At 38.2% G+C, this 19,735-nt stretch overlaps 2 protein-coding genes across 4 annotated transcripts in view; one reads left to right on the forward strand and one right to left on the reverse strand.

The window, feature by feature from the left end:
- Positions 1 to 11,792, forward strand: part of ttc6 (tetratricopeptide repeat domain 6) — a 273,996-nt gene extending 262,204 nt beyond the window's left edge. Inside the window, exons 31-32 of the mRNA XM_073038984.1 lie at positions 6,642 to 6,867; positions 11,273 to 11,792. Of these exons, the coding sequence (XP_072895085.1) occupies positions 6,642 to 6,867; positions 11,273 to 11,400 (354 nt within the window). The 3' untranslated portion in view covers positions 11,401 to 11,792. The remainder of the gene's footprint in view (positions 1 to 6,641; positions 6,868 to 11,272) is intronic.
- The window catches only part of LOC140725053 (uncharacterized), a 65,442-nt gene that overhangs the window by 15,142 nt on the left and 30,565 nt on the right, over positions 1 to 19,735 (reverse strand). Inside the window, exon 2 of one of the 3 annotated variants that reach the window (XM_073040016.1) lies at positions 3,906 to 4,083. The exons of the other annotated variants lie outside the window; for them this stretch is intronic. The gene's annotated coding sequence lies outside the window, so the exon portion shown is untranslated. The remainder of the gene's footprint in view (positions 1 to 3,905; positions 4,084 to 19,735) is intronic. 3 annotated transcript variants of the gene reach the window in all.

Here is a 19,735-nt window from a genome sequence, read left to right on the forward strand (position 1 = left end):
TGCAAAACCTAATCCAATGTCTCTCAGCTTAACTGTTCTTCATTGTCTTCTGCATATTTTCTGAGGACAGAGTTGGTACAGCTTGGTGATGACATTGATCCAAACACATGTACCACTATCTAAAGTCCACCATATCTTGGGTGAGGTCACTGTCAGCCCACCAGAGAAACCTCAACAGATCTTCATCTTCCATTAGTACTTTAACCGGATGAAACATTGATTCAATATCTGCCATAATCATCCCGGCACTTTTCTGAATCTGGTCATGACTCTATCAGTGAGCTAGTAAGATCTGGTCCCTGTAAGAGCTGTACATAAAGTGATTTTTTTCAAGAAGTTGCTTCATAGTCCTACTCAATACGAAGTTTCCATTTTCTGGGGTGGTAAACACCATGGTGATGATATATTCGACTTTCTCATCACTGTTCCAGATTCTCCACAGGCACTCTTTTGGCATATCCTTTGAAGATGTCATCCTTCATGAAAGCTGTGTGGTCAGTGTGAAATGGTAAATCCCTCTTAAACCTCTTCCTTAGATTTAAAGCACTCTGCTCTGCCATGTTCTATTATTTGATATGTGTTTCTCTGCTAATGTAATGGTCTTTCTGTAGCAGCAGTGTTTGGGTAATGGTTAGAGATAACATATGCTTTGAAATGTGAGCCATTCGATCACAGTAGCGGGTTCTTTGTGTTGAGCCAGGGACACTGGTGTGAGGTGGGGTCCTGTGTGCGGCAGGAGAGGAAGAGAAAAAATGCTGGAAAGAACCGGACATAGGATTTGATGTGGCGCAGGACTGTGATCTGAAGGAGCCAAGGAAACCAGCAGGGTTTCATATGTCAACTTCCTTCTTTCTGAAAGGCAAACTAATCTGGTAATGGCCATCAACCAGTTTTGCAGAATTTACAACCAATTCCATGAACTTGTGGTCTTCTCTGAACCAGTTTGTTCATCCTGACTGCATTCAGGGAAGTTTGCCTGGAACTGCTGCTGCCAAAGCTCAACCAAGTTCAAAACTGAGATCCTCTTAACTGTCAGCTCTGGCTATGCATAGTCTCTTCTATCACTATTGTCTCCTTTCAGTGATCCATTCACAGTCCAACTCAAGATTGTTTGAATTGTGTAGTGGCCATGATTAACACCGCAAATCATTGGCAATGGCTCGAATGCTTCAAGCACATTTGTTCCTGTCAGCAGCTCAATTTCTGAATCAATCTCTGGCAAATGAACATATTTCAAGTGAGACCATCCCTGGAGATTCCTCTATTGCAGAATATTCATTCTTTGGACAGGCATACATACTTTGTGTACAGATGCAAGCTAGTTCACAATAATTTTCACCATCTATGCTAACCACTTCCAATCCTGAAAGAATGTAGCTACTCAACCTTTTCTTGACCCATGGTACATAAGAAAATGCATGTCCTTTTTCCGTGCAGAAAACTGCTATAATCCCTTGATCTAATAAAGCATGAGTAACCACTCTCTTATTACCCTTCTTCGACTTCACTTGTACTGGAACTATGGGAAGTTTACAATCATGATTGCCAGCCTTGTAAGGCCACTGGATCCCAGCACACTGCCCTCTGCTGTGTCTGGTTCTGCTCCCCTTTCCTTTGAGTGGATGTGATGTAGGCTGGGATGTTTTAAACCGCATACCTTGCATGAAAGACGCATCCTGCAACCTTTGCTGATGTGTCATAGAGAGGTGCAGCAGAGAAACAGACCCTTTGGCCCATCTAGTCCATGCCAAAAGCATTTAAGCTGTCTACTCCCATCGACCTGCACTTGGACCATAATCCTCCATACTCCTACTATCAATGTACTTCTCTTAAACATTGAAATCAAGCTTGCGGGCACCACTTGTGCTGGAAGCTTATTCCACACTCTCATGACTCTCTGAGTAAAGCAGTTTCTCCTCATGTTCCTCTCAGTTTCTTTATAACAGTCAACATATTGGCAGGCATGCGCAGCTCACACATGTACTACTCTTCTTCCATGGCATTGCAACAACATCCAAGAAAAAGACTCATCCTGAAGAGCTTTCATGTCCTCAGATTTGATGGATACCCTTGAAAAAGCCTTTCCCATGTAAACAGATGCAATTTTGTGTTTAATACCAAAATGCTTCTGCAGTAAAGCCTTAGTGTTGACATATCCTCTCTTCGGGTTAACATGCTGGTAACTTCTAACAAGTTCCCTAGGGTGATTCTTAGTGTACTAGGGGATCATTCTAGGAAATAGAGACAGTCACTATGGCTGTTAGTCTTGCATTCAAAACTGTTTTCAAAGCTCTTCCTGAATGTATGATATTGCAATGGATCACCGTCGAAGATCTATATCTCTCTTTCAGGCAAAGATTAAAGGTGTTGTGCCAATAAGGTTGTTGTTTCTTTTTGCTTCCTCATATCAAAAATTCTGTTTCAGTCTCTACTGTCTGAAACAGGAGTGTTTCCATTCTGTAAGTGAATGTCCCCATTGAGCTGCTGGACATGACATAGGTTCAGGGTGCCTCAATAGTGGAGGCAGAGAGTAAACACACAGAACTACCTCTTCAGGGGGTTTTGCTCATGTTTCTCAGTCACTTGAGGAGCAAATAAATCAGCATTGACATTGAGTTTTTGTTTTCCTTTGTGCCTTTTCAATGTAGGAATCCATGCCATTGGACTGTCCTAATTGTAGCACTTTCAGCACTTGCCACACTTGAAGCCCTTAGCACATTAACTTTAGCCATATGTGTAGAAATTTCTTCCTCCAACTTCAGTTGTTCCTTCCTTTTGCCTAGCTGTTCCTCTTGTTCTTCCAGCACATATTTGTCCTCCAACTTAACCTGTTCCTTCCTTTTCCATAGCTGTTCCTCTTGCTCTTCCAGTGCATGTTTGTCCTTCAATAATCGTTGACATGCCATTAACACAGCTAAATCAGCCTCTACTTTAATGTGTTCAGAGGAGGTAGTTGATACAGACGATGTTCTTCCTGTAGCAAAGCTCTGTAAGCTAGTTCTTCTGCTTTCAACATTTGACACTCTGTCACTTTGATTACATCATCTTGTATGCCATCTGTTATATCCAGAGTCGTAACTTAAGAAACATCATCTATTGGAAGGTAAGGCATGTCTTCATTTAGTGCAGCAGCATCAGATTGAACATAATCATCAATGTGAAATGTTTGAACCAACCATTGTTTCATATCCTCTTTGAATGTTCTGCTGTGTTTATTAATGCTTGTTAAACTATTCATTTTGTTTTCCCTGTTCATCTTTGGGAAGTAAAGGAATCACTGTGATGTAGGTTAGTGGTAGCTTCATAAAGGTTAATCAAATTTTCAAAATGAGATTGCACCTGTGAGATATTTTCTGTATTTTTCATAAGATCCTTAATTAATAGTATTAAATCTTCAATTTTGTTCACCTTTGTTTCACATTCCTTTTGAAGGCATTCAATTTATTCACCAAAGCTTTGGTTGTGAGTTTAACTTCTCCTTTGCCAGCCTCCATTTGGGAGCCACTGACATCAGTCCCATCTTTTGATCCGCTCATGTTGCTTTCTTCATATTGCGCAATGCGCAATTCACAGCATATTTGCAAAATGCACTGGTGGTATTCGATTCAATCAACACAGGCAACAAGCAAACTATTTGCTCATCCACAGCACACCAATCAAACCAAACAGAAAGCTTTCAATTCAACTGTTAGCAACCAGGACAATACTTCAGCACTCACGAATTTTGCAAACCGCACAACGAACCAGAGTTTTGAGCTCTTCAATAAGACAGATCGACAAACCATCAGGCTGACACGACATGATCGAGCAACAGTCCCCAGTGGCTAGGCAGCACTGACCACTCAAACTGTGTTCAATCCGCAAATATTCAGCATGAATCAACACAAGGCCATAGGTAGGCTTACCGCTTCAGCTGCTCACATTGCCGATGTGCCTTCTCAGTGTTGTGATGGTAGTTGTCACAGATAGCTGGCTGGCCTTTCTTTGCATTCCTTATTCACCAGCAGGTCTGAGCAATCCTCTTCATTCAGAATGTGAAACATTGTGCGAAGTAGTTTGTGCTGATGGCTTTGCCATAAACTGCTGTTTGTTTGGTATAAAAAAAAATTTTGTTGACCAAGTGTAGCGACTACTTGAAAACAAAGTAAGAGTCACTTAGAGGCTAAGAGAGGGAGTATCACAGTGTATTATGCGCTTCCAACTAACAATTCCAAGTCAATAAAGTACATTTAATCCTTTATTACAAACCAGCAATAAAATCATTTGGCTCTTCCGTAATTCATTTTTAACAAAAATAAACGAGACGTGTGTAATTGGATCAAATTCAAACCAGGAAAAGTGGTCAAAGACGAACAGTCAACAAAACATATGTGCATCCTATTTAACCCCACTCTATGCTGCCATGCAGGTCAACAGTTGATGATATTCATTTATTTCTACTGCCACCCAATGCTGCACTGTCCACTGACTGTTAGCCAAACCCTTGTGACAGAGTGAGGATGCTCAACACAAATACAACACAGGCAGACAATGAGTAGATACATGGCTCCTACAGATATGCATTGGGAAATATTACAGATGATTTTATGAATACAGTGTGCCATTTAGTGTTTGGTGTATTTTATGAAAATAATGGGACATATCACAAACAGCTTTGTCCTTTGACAAAGAAATACACTGCTTCAGTGATTACTTATGGATATGTTCTAGGTCTTGGTTAATAATATGCTTTGGGTAAATTGATTCATTATTGTCACATTTACCGAGGTACAATAAAAAGTTTAGTTTTGCATACCACCCATAAATCATTTCAGTACAATAATGCATTGAGGTAGTTAGAAGTGCAGCACAGAATAAGCCCTTTGAGCCGTACCACCCAGCAATCCCTGATATATCCAATTTCCAATGACCAATTACCTGCTAAACTGTACGACTTTGGACTGTGGGAGGAAACCGGTGGCCTAGAGAAAACCCACACATTCCACAGGGAGGAAGTATAGACTCTTTACAGATGACATTGAAATTGAACTCCGATGCCGTGAGCTGTAATAATGTTGCACTAACCGCTACGCCACTGTAGCACACATGGTAATATGAAGGAAGACAACAGAATGTAGAAACATGTGTTACAAGTACAGAGAAAGTGCAGTGGAGGCAGACAATAAGGTGCAAGGCCAAAATAGTCATGAGGTCAAAAATCCATCTTTTTGTTTTAGGGACTGTTCAACAATCTTATAACAGCAGTGCAGAAGCTCTCCTTGAGGTGGTACATACTTTCAGGGTTTTATACCTTCTGCCCATTGGGATGGGGGAGAGAGAATGTCTGGGGTGAGGAGGGTCTTTGATGATGTTGGCTGCCTTACTGAGGCATCATGAAGTGTAGACAAGTGTGCATGGAGGGGAGACTGGTTTCTGCGATACGCTAAGCAGAGTGCACAACTCTCTGAAGTTTCTTGCAGTTGCCATACCAAACTGCTGTTCATCCCACTAGATGCTTTCTACAGTGGATTGATAAAATTGGTAAGGTGTTGACAAGTACATGTTGAATTGCTTCAGCCTCCTGGAGAAGTAGAGGTGTTAGTGAGCTTTCTTGGCCAAGGCATCTATGTAGCTGGACTGGAACAGGCTATAGGTGATATTCATCTTAGGAACTTAAGCTTTCAACCCTCTCAGCCTCAGCACCATTGATGATGCTGTGAGCTGTAATAATGTTGCACTAACCGCTACGCCACTGTAGCACACATGGTAATATGTACACCACACTGCCCTTCCTGAAGTCAATGACCAGCTCTTTTGTTTACCTGACATTCAGGGAAAGGCCACAACACTAGACTCTTTATCTCCTTTCTGTAGACCAACACATTGTATTTGAGATTTGATCACTGTGGTTGTGTCATCTGCAAACTTTAAAGGGAATTAGAACAGAATCTGGCTGGAGTCATAAGTGTATAGGCAATAGAGTTGGAGGTTGAGGAGAGAGCCTTGTGGGGCAACAGTGTTGAGGATAATCATGACAGAGGTGATCCTGCCTATCCTTAATGATTACAGTCTATTGGTCAGTAATTCAAGGATCCAGTTGCAAAGGGAGGTGCTAAGTACCAAATCTGAGTCTGGAGATGAGTTTTCTTGGAATTATAGTATTGAAGACAGAGCTGTGGTCAACTAACAAAGAGTCCAACTTACCTGCTTTGGAGATGTAGGGCTAGAGGAATCTGCCATGGACCTGTTTCAGCTGTAAGCAATTTCCAGTGGACTAAGATTGTTTGAGAAGCTGAAGATATGTGCCATGACCAGCCTCTCAAAGGTCTTCCTGTTGGTGAATATCACAGCCATTGGATAGTAGTTATTTGGGCATGTTACGTTATTTTTCTTAGGTACTGGGATGACAGTAGTTTTCATAAATTAGGTAGTAACCTCAGATTGAAGTAGGAGAACTTAAAAATATCTGCATTTACCTCCACAAGCTGATCTGTATAGGATCTAAGAACATGGCTGGGTACACCATCCAGGCCAGATGTTTTCTGTGGGTTCACTCTCTATGAGGAAGCACTGGATAGAATTACCCAAGCTGCACTAAGTAGAAGGATTTCCAGCAATACAGTGTAACAACTTTTAATTATCTCAACAAAATTACTTTGCAGGCCCATAACCACTACACTAGTGCAATTGATCTGCAACCTGGAGACGAATCTGCTTTGCTGAATCGAGCAATTTGCCGTGTTATGCTTAGGCATGTCAAAGAGGCACTGGAGGACTTTGAACAAGCTATTAACCTTAGTCCTTACTCAGCTCACATATACTTTAACAGAGCAAACCTATATGCCACGTTAAAGCAATACCAGGAAGCTGAAAAAGATTATTCACAAGGTAAGATAAAGCATATATGTTCTTTATATGTATTTTGTAGAGTAATAAGTGCAGTAAGATCCAGTGAAAAATTCTCATAAATTTGCCCTGCATAGCTATAATCAATTAAAAAGCTGAAATTAACACTGCATTATACTGTGTCACGTGCAGATGATCAACTATACAATAGCAAAACCAAAAATAAGAATACACTATTTTAAGAGTTTCCATGGCCATTCAAATGCCTCAGTGTTACCAGACACCATTTTGTCCCTCTTTGCCTGCACCTCAGTGAGTTCTGCATTTTCCATGATGCTGTACTCTTCCTCTGTCACCTTTGTCTCTGACTGAGCCCACTTCTTTGGCAAGAATTCCCCACCCTACTGCAATGACCCTTTCTCCCACCTCCAACTCTCTTCCTCTTGTTAAGAACTTAAGAACATGAGAAATGGAAGCAGGAGTAGGTCATCGAAGACCTCGTACAACATGCTGGAGGAATTCAGCAGGTCAGGCAGCATTTATGGAAACGAGCAGTCAACGTTTCAGGCCGAGACCCTTCGTCAGGACTGAAGAGGGAGGGGGCAGGGGCCCTATAAAGAAGGTGGGGGGAGGGTGGGAAGGAGAAGGCTAGTGGGTGTCAGGTTAAAAATCAGGGGAAAGATCAAGGGGTGGGGGAGGGGAAGCAGGGAGGCGATACGCAGGAAAGGTGAAGGAGGAATGTAAGGTGAAAGCATTGTGTAGTAGAAGGCGGCAGAATCATGAAAGGTGATAGGCAGCTGAAGGAGGAGGCAGACTGAAACTGGGATGGGTGAAGGGAGAGGAAGGGAATTACCAGAAGTTGGAGAATTCAATGTTCATGCCAAGGGGCTGGAGACTACCCAGACGGTATATGAGGTGTTGCTCCTCCAACCTGAGTTTGGCCTCATCATGGCAGCAGAGGAGGCCATGTATGGACATATCCGAATGGGAATGTGAAGCAGAGTTGAAGTGAGTGGCAACCGGGAGATCCTGTCTGTTGTGGCGGACGGAGCAGAGGTGCTCGATGAAGCGGTCCCCCAATCTGCGTTGGGTCTCGCTGATGTAGAGGAGGCAGCACCAGGAGCACCGGATGCAATAGATTATCCCAACAGACTCACAAGTGAAGTGTTGCCTCACCTGGAAGGACTGTTTGGGGCCCTGAATGGTGGTAAGAGAGGAGGTGTAGGGACAGGTGTAGCATTTACACTTGCAGGGATAAGTGCCAGGTGGGAGATCCGTGGGGAGGGACGTGTGGACCAGGGAGTTGTGGAGGGAACAATCCTTGCGGAAAGCGGAGAGGGGTAGGGGGGAAAGATGTGCTGAGTGGTGGGGTCCTGTTGAAGGTGGCGGAAGTTGAGGAGGATAATATGCTGGATCCTTGTCCTCACCTACTACCCCACCAGCCTCCAGATCTTCTCTTCTGTGTCACAGCACCAGACTCAGTGCCAGAGATATGGTTGTTGCAGCTCTCCCCGGTAGGTTTTCCCCCCACCCAATGGTATCCAAAGTTCTATACTTATTGAGGGGAACAGCCACAGGGGTACTCTGCACTAGCTGCTCATTTCCATTCCTTCTATTGACAGTCACCCAGTTACCTGCATCCTGCAATCTAGAGGAACCTCTCTGTAGCTCCTGTCTATCACATCCTCATTCTTCGGTATGAGCTAAAGGTCATTGAACTGCAGCTCCAGTTCCTTAATAGGTTCTCTGAGGAGCAATATATCAGTGTACCTGGAGTAGATGTGGTTATCTGGGAGATCTCCACAGAATTCTCCCAGAATTCCCACATTTCACACACAGAAAAAAACACTGCCCCAGGAGCCATTCCCATTGCACTCACTGTGCTCTAATGATGAGGAATGAAGAATAAAGTAGAAAAAAAGAAAATTACCAGATACTTACCTCACCAAAACCTGATCTTGCCTAAGCCTGATGAACTAAGGCTACTCCAACACTGGCCCACTCACAACAATGGCTGCTCTGCTTGCACCTGCCTTTTTTTTGCCCTCTAATGAATCCCACTCAGTGATTAGTCACAGTCCAACTCTGAAACATTGTTGTAAAGCACTGACTTTTAATCTTGAGTGTAAACTTAAATGAAAAAGTAGCTCTCTTCATGTACTTCCACTCAGTTTTGGGGTGCAGTTCAACTCCTAACTTCTCAGTCTCCTTCCTGATTCCACATCAGTTTCTATTCTGTTTGTTTGAGAATGACCTTGGTGTGAAAACAAGAGACTAAATCTCATCCATGTCTTTCAGCTAGAAACTTTCAAAAAGAAAATCCATCTTTCTGATTGGCTATCCCCAAGACAATCTGTTCATAGCTGAAGTAATAATCCCAAGGTTACCACACATTTTAAAATTCAGTCATACTCCACATGTATATTAGTAGGCCCCTTTCCCAATTCTTCTTCATATTATGGATCCCATTGTGGAATATGACTGAATCTTCTCCATCCCTTCCCAAATTCTTCTGTACCTTGGAGGTATTGCAAGTCATCTTATCTGACCTACAAATTATTGAATCCCATATTGCTACAACTTTGGAAGATGTCAAAGTTGCAGAAAATTCTTTATATTCTTTTGCAACAATAACTTTACAGTGTAAGCAAAGAGGAACACCATGGAATACACAGAAAAGCTCTCCCATTAATGAAGTAATCTCTTCAATGCTGGGGCCTGGACCCTGTGCTTCTACCAATCTTTGCATGAATATGGCATAGAAAGAGCAGCCAGTAGTGATACTGGCAGAAATGAAGTACAGACATCCAGAAAAGGGCAATGAATTTGTGGTCAATCCTCCTGGCTGAGAATTATCCATCTCTTACACCATCTGGTTTTGTGTCTGGGTTGTGGGAGATTTGGTCCTTCACAAGGCCAGTGAGCGATGCATTAGCATATTATATTAAAATATTATAACCTTTTGAACACAACCAAAAATGAGCAAAGAGTTCACCATTTTTCCTTAAATGTAGGTGTACATGGATTTAGGAAACACCATGTTGATTAGAAGAAAGAACCACCAACCTTTTTGTAGTGTAACAGCATGAACAGTAGTTGAATTGGCATCACTATTGAGATCAAGTGCCCATCACAAACCAGCATGTTAATGTCAAAACAAAATCTGCAGATGCTAGAACTCCAAGCAACACACACAAAATGCTGGAGGAAGCCAGCAGGCCAGGCAGTGTCTATGAAAAAGAGTAATGTCAACAATTTGGGCTGAGACTCTACTGAAGGGTCTCAGCCCAAAATGTTGAGTGTACTCTTTTCCATAGATACGGTCTGGCCTGCTGAGTTCCTCCAGCATTTTGTGTGTGATTTTAATGTAGAATCTCATTTGTGTAATCCAGTACCAAATATATGGTTCAATTGATCTTTGAGAACTGTGCCATATTTTGAAATTTCTTCTATCAACTCAAAGTGTGCACAAAATTATAAAATTGAAAAGTTATGTTTACTATCAAAGAAAAACAGAATAGGTCGTTAGCTTAATTTGTGTTACAAATTTGTTTGAGTTTAAAAAAACAATTCTTTAGGATAATCCCAGATAAAGCAAAAGCAAATCAGTCCTCAAAATTATTTAGGCAGCATTATGACAACGTAATGTTGGATAATATTATACTGCAATACAAATTAGATCAAACTCCAGCTCTTCATAAAGTCCAATTCATAGAATGAAACATACAACTAAAATTTTCACATCACATCTAGGAAAATGTAGAAAAATAAAATCAAACATTGAGGGAAATCCTTTTTAGTATTGTTTGGAATATCCTTATTTAGCATTTTCTGTTACTTTTCCGTTTTTTTTAAAATATGGATGGTTCACTAGATTCCTACATTGTTATTTTCCTTTACTTTAAAGTGCAAACTTTTACCACTACATTGCAAGAATATTGTGTCCATAATGACAGACGAGGAAGCTCGTTGAACTCAACAATTGTTTTATTGTAATAAACACAAGACAAATTGGGCACCATAACCCAGAGAGTGAACCCCCCCCCCCCAAGCCTCATGCAGACAGGAGAGGTGACCATCACACACTCTAGTTACAGTTAGGGTGACCCACAAATACACAAGCAAATAACTGTATAACCCAAGCTATCATGTAACAATAAATGAATGAGAACTTCCCACCAGAATCCCACAAGAGCATTTTAACACAAGAACAATAAATAGTACTGGTCAGTAGAAATGAAGGGGCAGGCTGTCAAGGACACGCCCCTCCCCCCACCACCACCACCAGAGCATCACAATATTAAATCATTTTTCCATTCTTGGAAATACTCCTAAAATAATTAAAATAATAATGAAGACAAATCTTTTCAACTTCAATTATTCTCAGAATGATTGCTAAAGTGGTATTGATTATATTTTAACATGCTTTTTAATCATACTTTTGCAGCACTACAACTAAAACCAGGTGATGCTCTATTTTACAAACTCCGTGCAGATGTCCGAGGCCATTTGGGTTTGATTGATCATGCTATTACTGATTACAAAATAGCTATAGGCATCCAAGAAGATAGGTAAACAGGGTGTCTTTTTTATAATTAGTACAAAGATACTTTATATTAAGTACTTACAAAAACAATGAATAAAAATGAATAAAATTTTTAACAGATTTCTTTTGGAAGTGTACAAATGCTTTAGTTCTGATTACAGATTATAAATAAAATTAACATTATATAAGGCAACATCTGCTCTTAAGTATTTCACAGCAATGTTTGAAATTATGGTAATTGTTAGAAAGATTACATACTGTATGTCCTATTGTTAAAAAACAAATGTAAAATAATTTAATTCGCTCATGTGGTTTCATTTTCTCACACAGATAGATACTCCTTGTGTTGCTAAACTGCTTATTTTCTTCCTTGATACGAACATAAATTATGACCAATAAAAAAATTAAGAATGAGTTTTGTGATGATGTAAGAAGTTCTTTAAATTAAAAAATAAAACTTCATTATGAAAATAAAGCTTCAATATTGAAGTTGACAATATTTGTTGAATATTCATTTTGGTGTGTTCCTATATAAAATTTTGATAATATTTTGTTATCAAAACTCCAGATCTTCAAAGGACACAGTGAACAATATTGGCCGTTTTGATACAACAGTACTACTCATTAGGGATCTATCAGAATGTTAACTCAGTTTTGTTTGGAAGTAACAGTTCCTGAAGGTTTTTTTGCTCATTTTTCATTATACTCTGGTTTGCCTTATGTATTTTGTAGATTATCTTTACTCTTGCTTTAAAATTGACTTATTTTTATTACTTCTTTCTGAACTCTATGATCTTAAACTGTAACTGAAATATATATCATCTGTTTAGACCCATGGCCTCAACCTTTCTCTGCACACATAATTATAAAAGAAAATCATACATTTTTCTCAGAAGCCATTATGGATCCAAATCTCATAACTGTTTCCTTTAGTACCCTTATCCCATTTGTAATTCTCTTTTCTAAAATCCCTATTTTATTTAATACTTGAAATATTTCTGAACAGTTACATGATTGCACAATTGAATAGGGATCTACAGCATATTGTTAGCAGTACTGTTACATTAAACCTATTGCACTGTGACACTCACGAATACGTGACTTTCTGTGTAGAAAACATGCAGTGCTGATAAAAAGTATTCACCCCTTGAAGTTTTCATATTTCATTGTTTTACAACATTGAATCACAGTGAATTTCTTTCTTTCTTTTTCAATCTTTTTATTGAATTTTTCTAGACAAATACATAGAGGTCATAGTAGTACAAAGGGAGTGGGATTACCTTGTTGGCAATTAATACATGTGAGTAGAAACTATAGGTAACACCAATATAATTGACCTCCCAAACTCTTAATATAGACAAGATACAAGGAAATAAAAAGATGGGGGAAAAAAACAAATTGAAAAACTAAAAACAAAGTGAACTAAACAAAACAGAACTAAAACTAAACTAAACAAAGCTGGGCTATTCTGTTATAACAGATAAAATCATTAATGTCATCAACTCCGCTCCTCTACTCAAATTAATAAATAATATAAAGGAATCGGAAAAGGTCAAATAACATTCTATGAAAGTATTAGATAAATGGCCTCCAAGTTTCTTCAAATTTAACCAAGGGATCAAAGGTACCACTTCTAATTTTTTCTAAGTTTAAACAGGATATGGTTTGGGAAAACCATTGAGAAGTAGTTGGAGGATTCATCTCTTTCCAATTCAATAAAATAGATTTTTGTGCCATTAAAGTAGCAAATGCAATTATCTGCTGAGCTTAAGAGGGCAATCAATCATTGGTAAACCAAAAATTGTAGTGATAGGGTAAGGTTGAAAATCAACATGCAAAACTGTAGAGAATGTTATCAAAAATATCTTTCCAATATTTTTCCAGAAGAGGGCAAGACCAAAACATATGAGTCAAAGAGGCTGCCTTAGAATGACATCTATCACAGATCAGATTTATATGAAAGTAAAAACGAGCTAATTTACCTTTAGACATATGAGCCCTATGCACCACTTTAAATTGAATCAACGTATGTTTAGCACAAATAGAAGAAAAGTTAACTAATTGAAAAATTTTCTCCCATTTCTCTATAGGTAAGGAAAGTTGAAGTTCCTTCTCCCATTTATTTTTAATTTTATCGGATATATCTGACTCTATTTTCATAGTCATATCATAAATGATTGCTATTAAACCCTTCTGATAAGGGTTTAAGTCTAAAATCTTTTCCATGATATCGGTTGGATATGAAATTGGAAAAGTAGGTAACATCGTATTTAAAAAATCTCTGATCTGTAAATATCTAAAAAATGGGATCTGGGCAAATTATATTTGTTAGACAACTGTTCAAAAGACATGAAACAATTATCCAAAAATAAATCATGAAAACATATTATTTTCTTCATTTTCCACACCAAAAAGGCTTGATCCATGAGAGAGGGTTGAAAGAAAAAATTAGATATAATAGGACTTGATAAAATAAATGTATTCAAGCCAAAAAATTTACAAAACTGAAACCATATTCGTAATGTATGTTTAATTATTGGATTAACCATTTGTTTATTCAATTTAGAAAGAACAAAGGGAAGTGAAGTCCCTTACTGACATTAATATCCACATCTTGTGTCCAAAATATTAAATATCAAATATTAATTGCCCAATAATAAAATGTTAAGTTCAGCATTGCCAGGCCACCATTGTTTTTGGGTTTCTGCAAGTTTTTCTTTTACTTAACTTAGGATTTTTATTCTGCCATATACAAGATGAAATTTTAGAGTCAATAGTATCAAAAAAAGGACTTGGGAATAAAGATTGGCACCGCTTGGAAAAGATACAAAATTTAGGTAAAATAATCATCTTAATAGCATTAGTTCAACCAATCAGTGATATGGACAATGAGGACCATTTAGTAAGTGATTTAGTACCTGGTCTATTAAAGGTAAAAAATTGACTTTAAATAAATCCTTACTTTTTTTTAGTAATTTTAACACCTAGATAAGTAAAGTGATCCGTAACCAATCTAAATGGTAAACGTATGTAAATTGGAACTTGCATATTTAGAGGGAAAAGTTCACTCTTATTAAGATTCAGTTTGTAACCAGAAAAGTTACTAAACTGAGCGAGCAGGGATAAAACAGCTGGAGTGGATTTCTCAGGATTTGAAATATATAGTAACAAATCATCTGTGTATAATGATAACTTATGTATCACATTCCCATGGGAAATGCCAAGTATGGTAGGTGAGTCACGAATAGCAATAGCTAAAGGTTCCAGGGCAATATCAAATAACAATGGGCTAAGAGGATATCCTTGCCTAGTGCCATGAAACAACTGGAAAAAAGATCTTATTGGTAAGTACCAAAGCCATAGGGGTATAATATATCAATTTATTCCAAGATATAAATTGTGGGCTAAAATTAAATTTCTCAAACGTACTAAATAAGTATGGCAATTCAACTCTATCGAACGCTTTCTCAGCATCCAATGAGATAATGCATTCTGGAGTTCCAGATGAGGGAGTATAAACAATATTCATTAATCTCCTAATATTAAAGGACGAATATCAGTTTCAAATAAATCCGGTCTGATCAACCAAAATAATTTAAGGCAAATATTCTCCAATCTAGTTGCCAATATTTTAGAAAAGATCTTAGAATCCACATTCAATAAAGATCTAGGCCTATATGATGCATATTCAGTGGGATCTTTATCCTTTTTAAGAAGGAAATAGGGGCACCATAAAAAGATTGTGGTAATTTACCTACAAATAATGCATCCTTAAAGATTCTACATAACCAGGGAGAAAGTATAGTAGAGAAGGATTTTTAAAAATTCTACTGTATAGCCATCTGGGCCGGTTGCTTTACCTGAATTCATCAAAGAAATAGCATATTTATTTGTTGTTCTGTAATAGGAGCATCTAATACTAAATATTCATTAGGTGATAATTTTGGAACATTCAATTTCACTAAAAATTCGTGCATTATAGTGGGGTCATCAGGAAATTCTGATTGATATAAGGAGGTGTAAAATTCTTGAAAAGATTTGTTTATCTCATCATGATCAACCGTCATAGTTCCATCTCATTTATGAATTTTAATAATCTGGCGTTTAGCCGAAACTGATTTCAATTGACTAGCCAATAGTTTACCAGATTTATCACCACGTATATAAAAATTATTCCTAGACTTAATTAATTGATTTTCAATCGAGGATGTTAAAAGTAAACTATGCTCCATTTGAAGTTCGACCCTCTTTTTATAAAGCTCCTGACTAGGAGCAACAGAATATTTCTTGTTGATTGCTTTAATCTTATCAAACAACATACAAACCTCTTTATTAATTTGTTTTTTCAGTCCAGCAGAATATGGGATAATCTGCCCATGGATGTATGCTCTAAAAGTATCCCATAGAACCCCGCTGAAAATTTCTTCCATAGAGTTTGTTGAAAAGAAAAAAATCAATCTGTTCCTTAATGAAATTCACAAATTTCGAGTCCTGTAGTAATACAGAATTGAATCGCCGTTGTCCAAAGCTAGAAGGTGTATCCGTTAATTTAATAGAGAGTTTCAGGGCGCATGGTCAGAGATGGCAATGGAATCATAATTGCAGTCAGTGACAGGGAATTAAACGAGAGTCAATAAAAAAGTAGTCAATTCTAGAATAACTGTGGTATACATGGGAAAAGAAATAAAAACTCTTTATCCTTTGGATGTAAAAACCTCCAGATTTCTGACATTCCAAAATCAAGCATAAAGGAATTAATAAAGGTAGCCGATTTATTCGGAAGTGCCTGATTAGACTTAGATTTATCCATTGAAGGATTTAAAGAGCAATTAAAATCTCCTCCCATTATCAACATATAATCATTTAAGTTGGGAAGGAATGTGAATAAGTGTTTAAAAAAATCAGGATAGTCAACATTTGGAGCATAAACATTAACCATAACCACTTTTTTGTTACAGAGTAAGCCAGTAATTAACAAAAATCTACCTTTTGGATCCAAAATTGTTTTGTAAAGAACAAATTAAATTGAAGAATCTATAAAAATAGAAACTCCTTTCACTTTAGCCTGAGAATTCGAATGGTATTGTTTTTTCCAAAACCTAAAAAAAGCTGATTATCCTCTTTCCTCACGAGTTTCTTGTGCAAAGATAATATGGGCATTCATTCTATGAAAGACTTTGAAAAAGATATTCTGTTTAATTAGATGGTTTAAACCATTTGTTTTCCATGAAACAAAATTAATAATCTTATCCATCATAGTAAAACCAGTAATATGGTATGTAAAGGGTTAACCAGAATACAAACTCATGAACACGGAAGAGGAAGAATGGTTCAAGGAGGAACCAGAAGTTACGGCATATCGGACATTTCAGTAGTTTCAAAATCGCCCAGGTGAAAAAATCTAATCTAAAAAATACCCCCTCCCCCCACAGACCTGGTAATAGGCCAAAGATTGGCCAAGAGATAAGCTAAAGCTACCCCCATCTCTCCTGATGGCAGCCCAAAAGATAAAAGTTTTTAAAGAAAAGCCACCCAAAATCCAAAAAATATATGAAGAAAATTATCAAAAAAAAGACCAAGAAAAAAACTACCGTGATTTTTAAAAAAGTTTAAATCATAAAACAGAGAAATACTAGTATTTCAAAAAAAGAAAACAAGCGCCAATTCATGTTGTTGGTTACTTTCACGCATAAACAATTGAAAATGATGCAGCAAGAAAACAAGGTCTTATGGGAAGAAGAAAGCAGGACGACATCTTAAAATGTAAAAAAAAGAGAGCGAATATATCTCCATTTAAAAAAAAGAAATTGAACACCAAAACATCTACTAAATAGTTTCAAAAAATAAAAAAAAGCAGAATCCCAAAAGGGAACAGAAAACTTAATCTAGAAATACTAAAAATACCTACAGTACATACCAAAAAAGAGAACTCTCGCATACTAACTGACCAGATCAATAAGCTGGTAAATAGCTTAAAAATTTAAGTAAAAGCCAAAAAAAAAGCAGAACCTTAATTAGGCTGTAGCAGAGGAAGTTTGTTCGTCAAAAAATTTTTGAGCTTCGTTTAATGACTTAAAGAGACAACAGGACTTATCAGAGAGAACAACTCTCAATCGAGCTGGGAACAGGAGGAATGGTCTGAGACCCATTCGGAAGAATTACGACATCAGAGCCATTCGTTCCTTCAGCACCTCAGGGCTGAAATCTTCAATGAAGCAGAATTTGAAACCTTTAAATTCGAACATGCCTTTCCTCCGAGCAAGACATATCAAACGTTCCTTGATATGAACATAATGGAGACAAGCAATAACTGGTTGTGGTTTAGAACAGTTAGAAGATTTTGGACACAGTGTGCAATGAACGTGGTCGATTAATAGAAGGGCATCCAGAACTTCTGAGCCAAACACATCGAATAAAAATTGAGAAACGAACTTGATAAGATCACCCTCCTCAACATCTTCAGGGAGACCGATTATCTGTAGATTCTGTCTTCAAGATCGATTTTCAAGGTCGGTAACTTTAAATTTATAATGATCCAGCTGTTGAGACATCAAAGTTAGATTTTGTTCCAGAGTTGTAATCCTCCGATCTCTCTGGTGAGCTCCTTTGTCAAGCTCTGAAATTGTTGCTTGCTGTGGTTCAAATTCACGTTTGAGTAATTTAAAATTACCCTCAACTGTCTTTAAAACTCCTTCAAACACAGAAAATTTTTGAGTAAGTCTATCATCTAGAAGTTTCCACATTATTTCAAAAGTAAAAGGAGGTTGCTTAGATTGTTTCCGATCACCATCTTCTTTCCCATTAGGATCCGAATCTTTCCCGGTTATTGCTTCTGGTGATCTAGTATTCATTTCCAGCAACTTAAAGTCAAAATCTAAAAATATGTCTATAACATAAGCCTTTTAGTGTAGGTATGAAACAAAATAAATCAGGGTGGCTACAGGTAATAGAAGTAAAGGGAACGGAGCGAAGCCAAATTGAACCTCATGCCATGAGTGCCACCAGGAGACCTCCGAATCACAGTGGATTTAATTTGGCTTTTTTGACACTGATCAACAGAAAAATACTTTCGTGTCAAAGTGGAAACAGATCTCTACAAAGTGATCTAAATTAATTACAAATATAAAATACAAAATAATTTATTGCTTAAGTATTCACCCCCCCCCCCCTTAATATGACACATCAAATCATCACTGGTGCAGCCCATTGGTTTTAGAAGCACAAAATTAGTTAAATGGAGATCTGCTTTAAGAGACCTTTGTGCGGTCAGGGTGTTTCAAATGACTGTAGTAAAACTACACCTGTACCTTGAAGGTCCAACCGCTGGTGAGTCAGTATCCTTGCAAATCCTAAACCATGAAGACAAAAGAACACAACAAGCAACTCCACGAACATGTTACTGAAAAGCACAAGCCAAGAGATTAATACAAGAAAATTTCCAAGTTGCTGAATATCCCTTAGAGTACAGTTAAGTCAATCATCATGGAAAGAACATGACACAGCTGTAAATCTGCCTAGAGCAGGCCATCCTCAAAATGAGTGGCCATGCGAGAAGGGACTACTGAGAGAGGCCACCAAAAGGCCCATGACAACTCTGGAGGAGTTACAAGCTTCAGTGGCTGAGATGGGAGAGACTGAGCATACAACAACTGTTGCCTGGGTGTTTCACCCGTCACAACTTTATACAAGAGTGGCAAAGAGAAAGCCATTGTTGAAAATAATTCACATTGAAATCTCACCTAGAGTTTACCAGAAGGCATGTGGGAGACTCTGAAGTCAGCTGGAAGAAGGTTTTATGCCTTGATGAAACCAAAATTGAGCTTTTTGACAATCAGACTAAACACTATGTTTGGCATATGCCAAATACCACACATCATTAAAAACACACCATCCCTACCGTGAAGCGTGGTGATGGCTGCATCATGCTGTAGGGATGCTTCACTGCAGGAGGCCCTGGAAGGCTTGTGAAGGTGGGGGGTAAAATGAATGCAGCAAAATACAGGGAAATCCTGGAGGAAAACCCGATGCAGTTTGCAAGAGAACTGCGACTCAGGAGATTTGTTTTCCAGCAAGACAATGACCCCAAGCATAAAGCCAAATCTACAGAGAAATAGCTAAAAAACAAGTAAGTTAATACTATCCTGGAGTGGGCAAGTCAGAGTCCAGACCTCAATCCAATTGAGAATTTGTGGCTGGACTTGAAAAGGGCTGTTCACTTGTGATCCCCATGCAATCTGACAGAGCTTCAGCAATTTTGTAAAGAAGAATGGGCAAAAATTGATGTGTCTAGATGTATCAACCTCAAGGCTGTAATTGCAACCAAAGATGCATCTACTAAATACTGACTTGAAGGGGATGAATACT

Source organism: Hemitrygon akajei, chromosome 3, assembly GCF_048418815.1.
Source record: "Hemitrygon akajei chromosome 3, sHemAka1.3, whole genome shotgun sequence".
NCBI classification, from domain to species: domain Eukaryota; kingdom Metazoa; phylum Chordata; class Chondrichthyes; order Myliobatiformes; family Dasyatidae; genus Hemitrygon; species Hemitrygon akajei.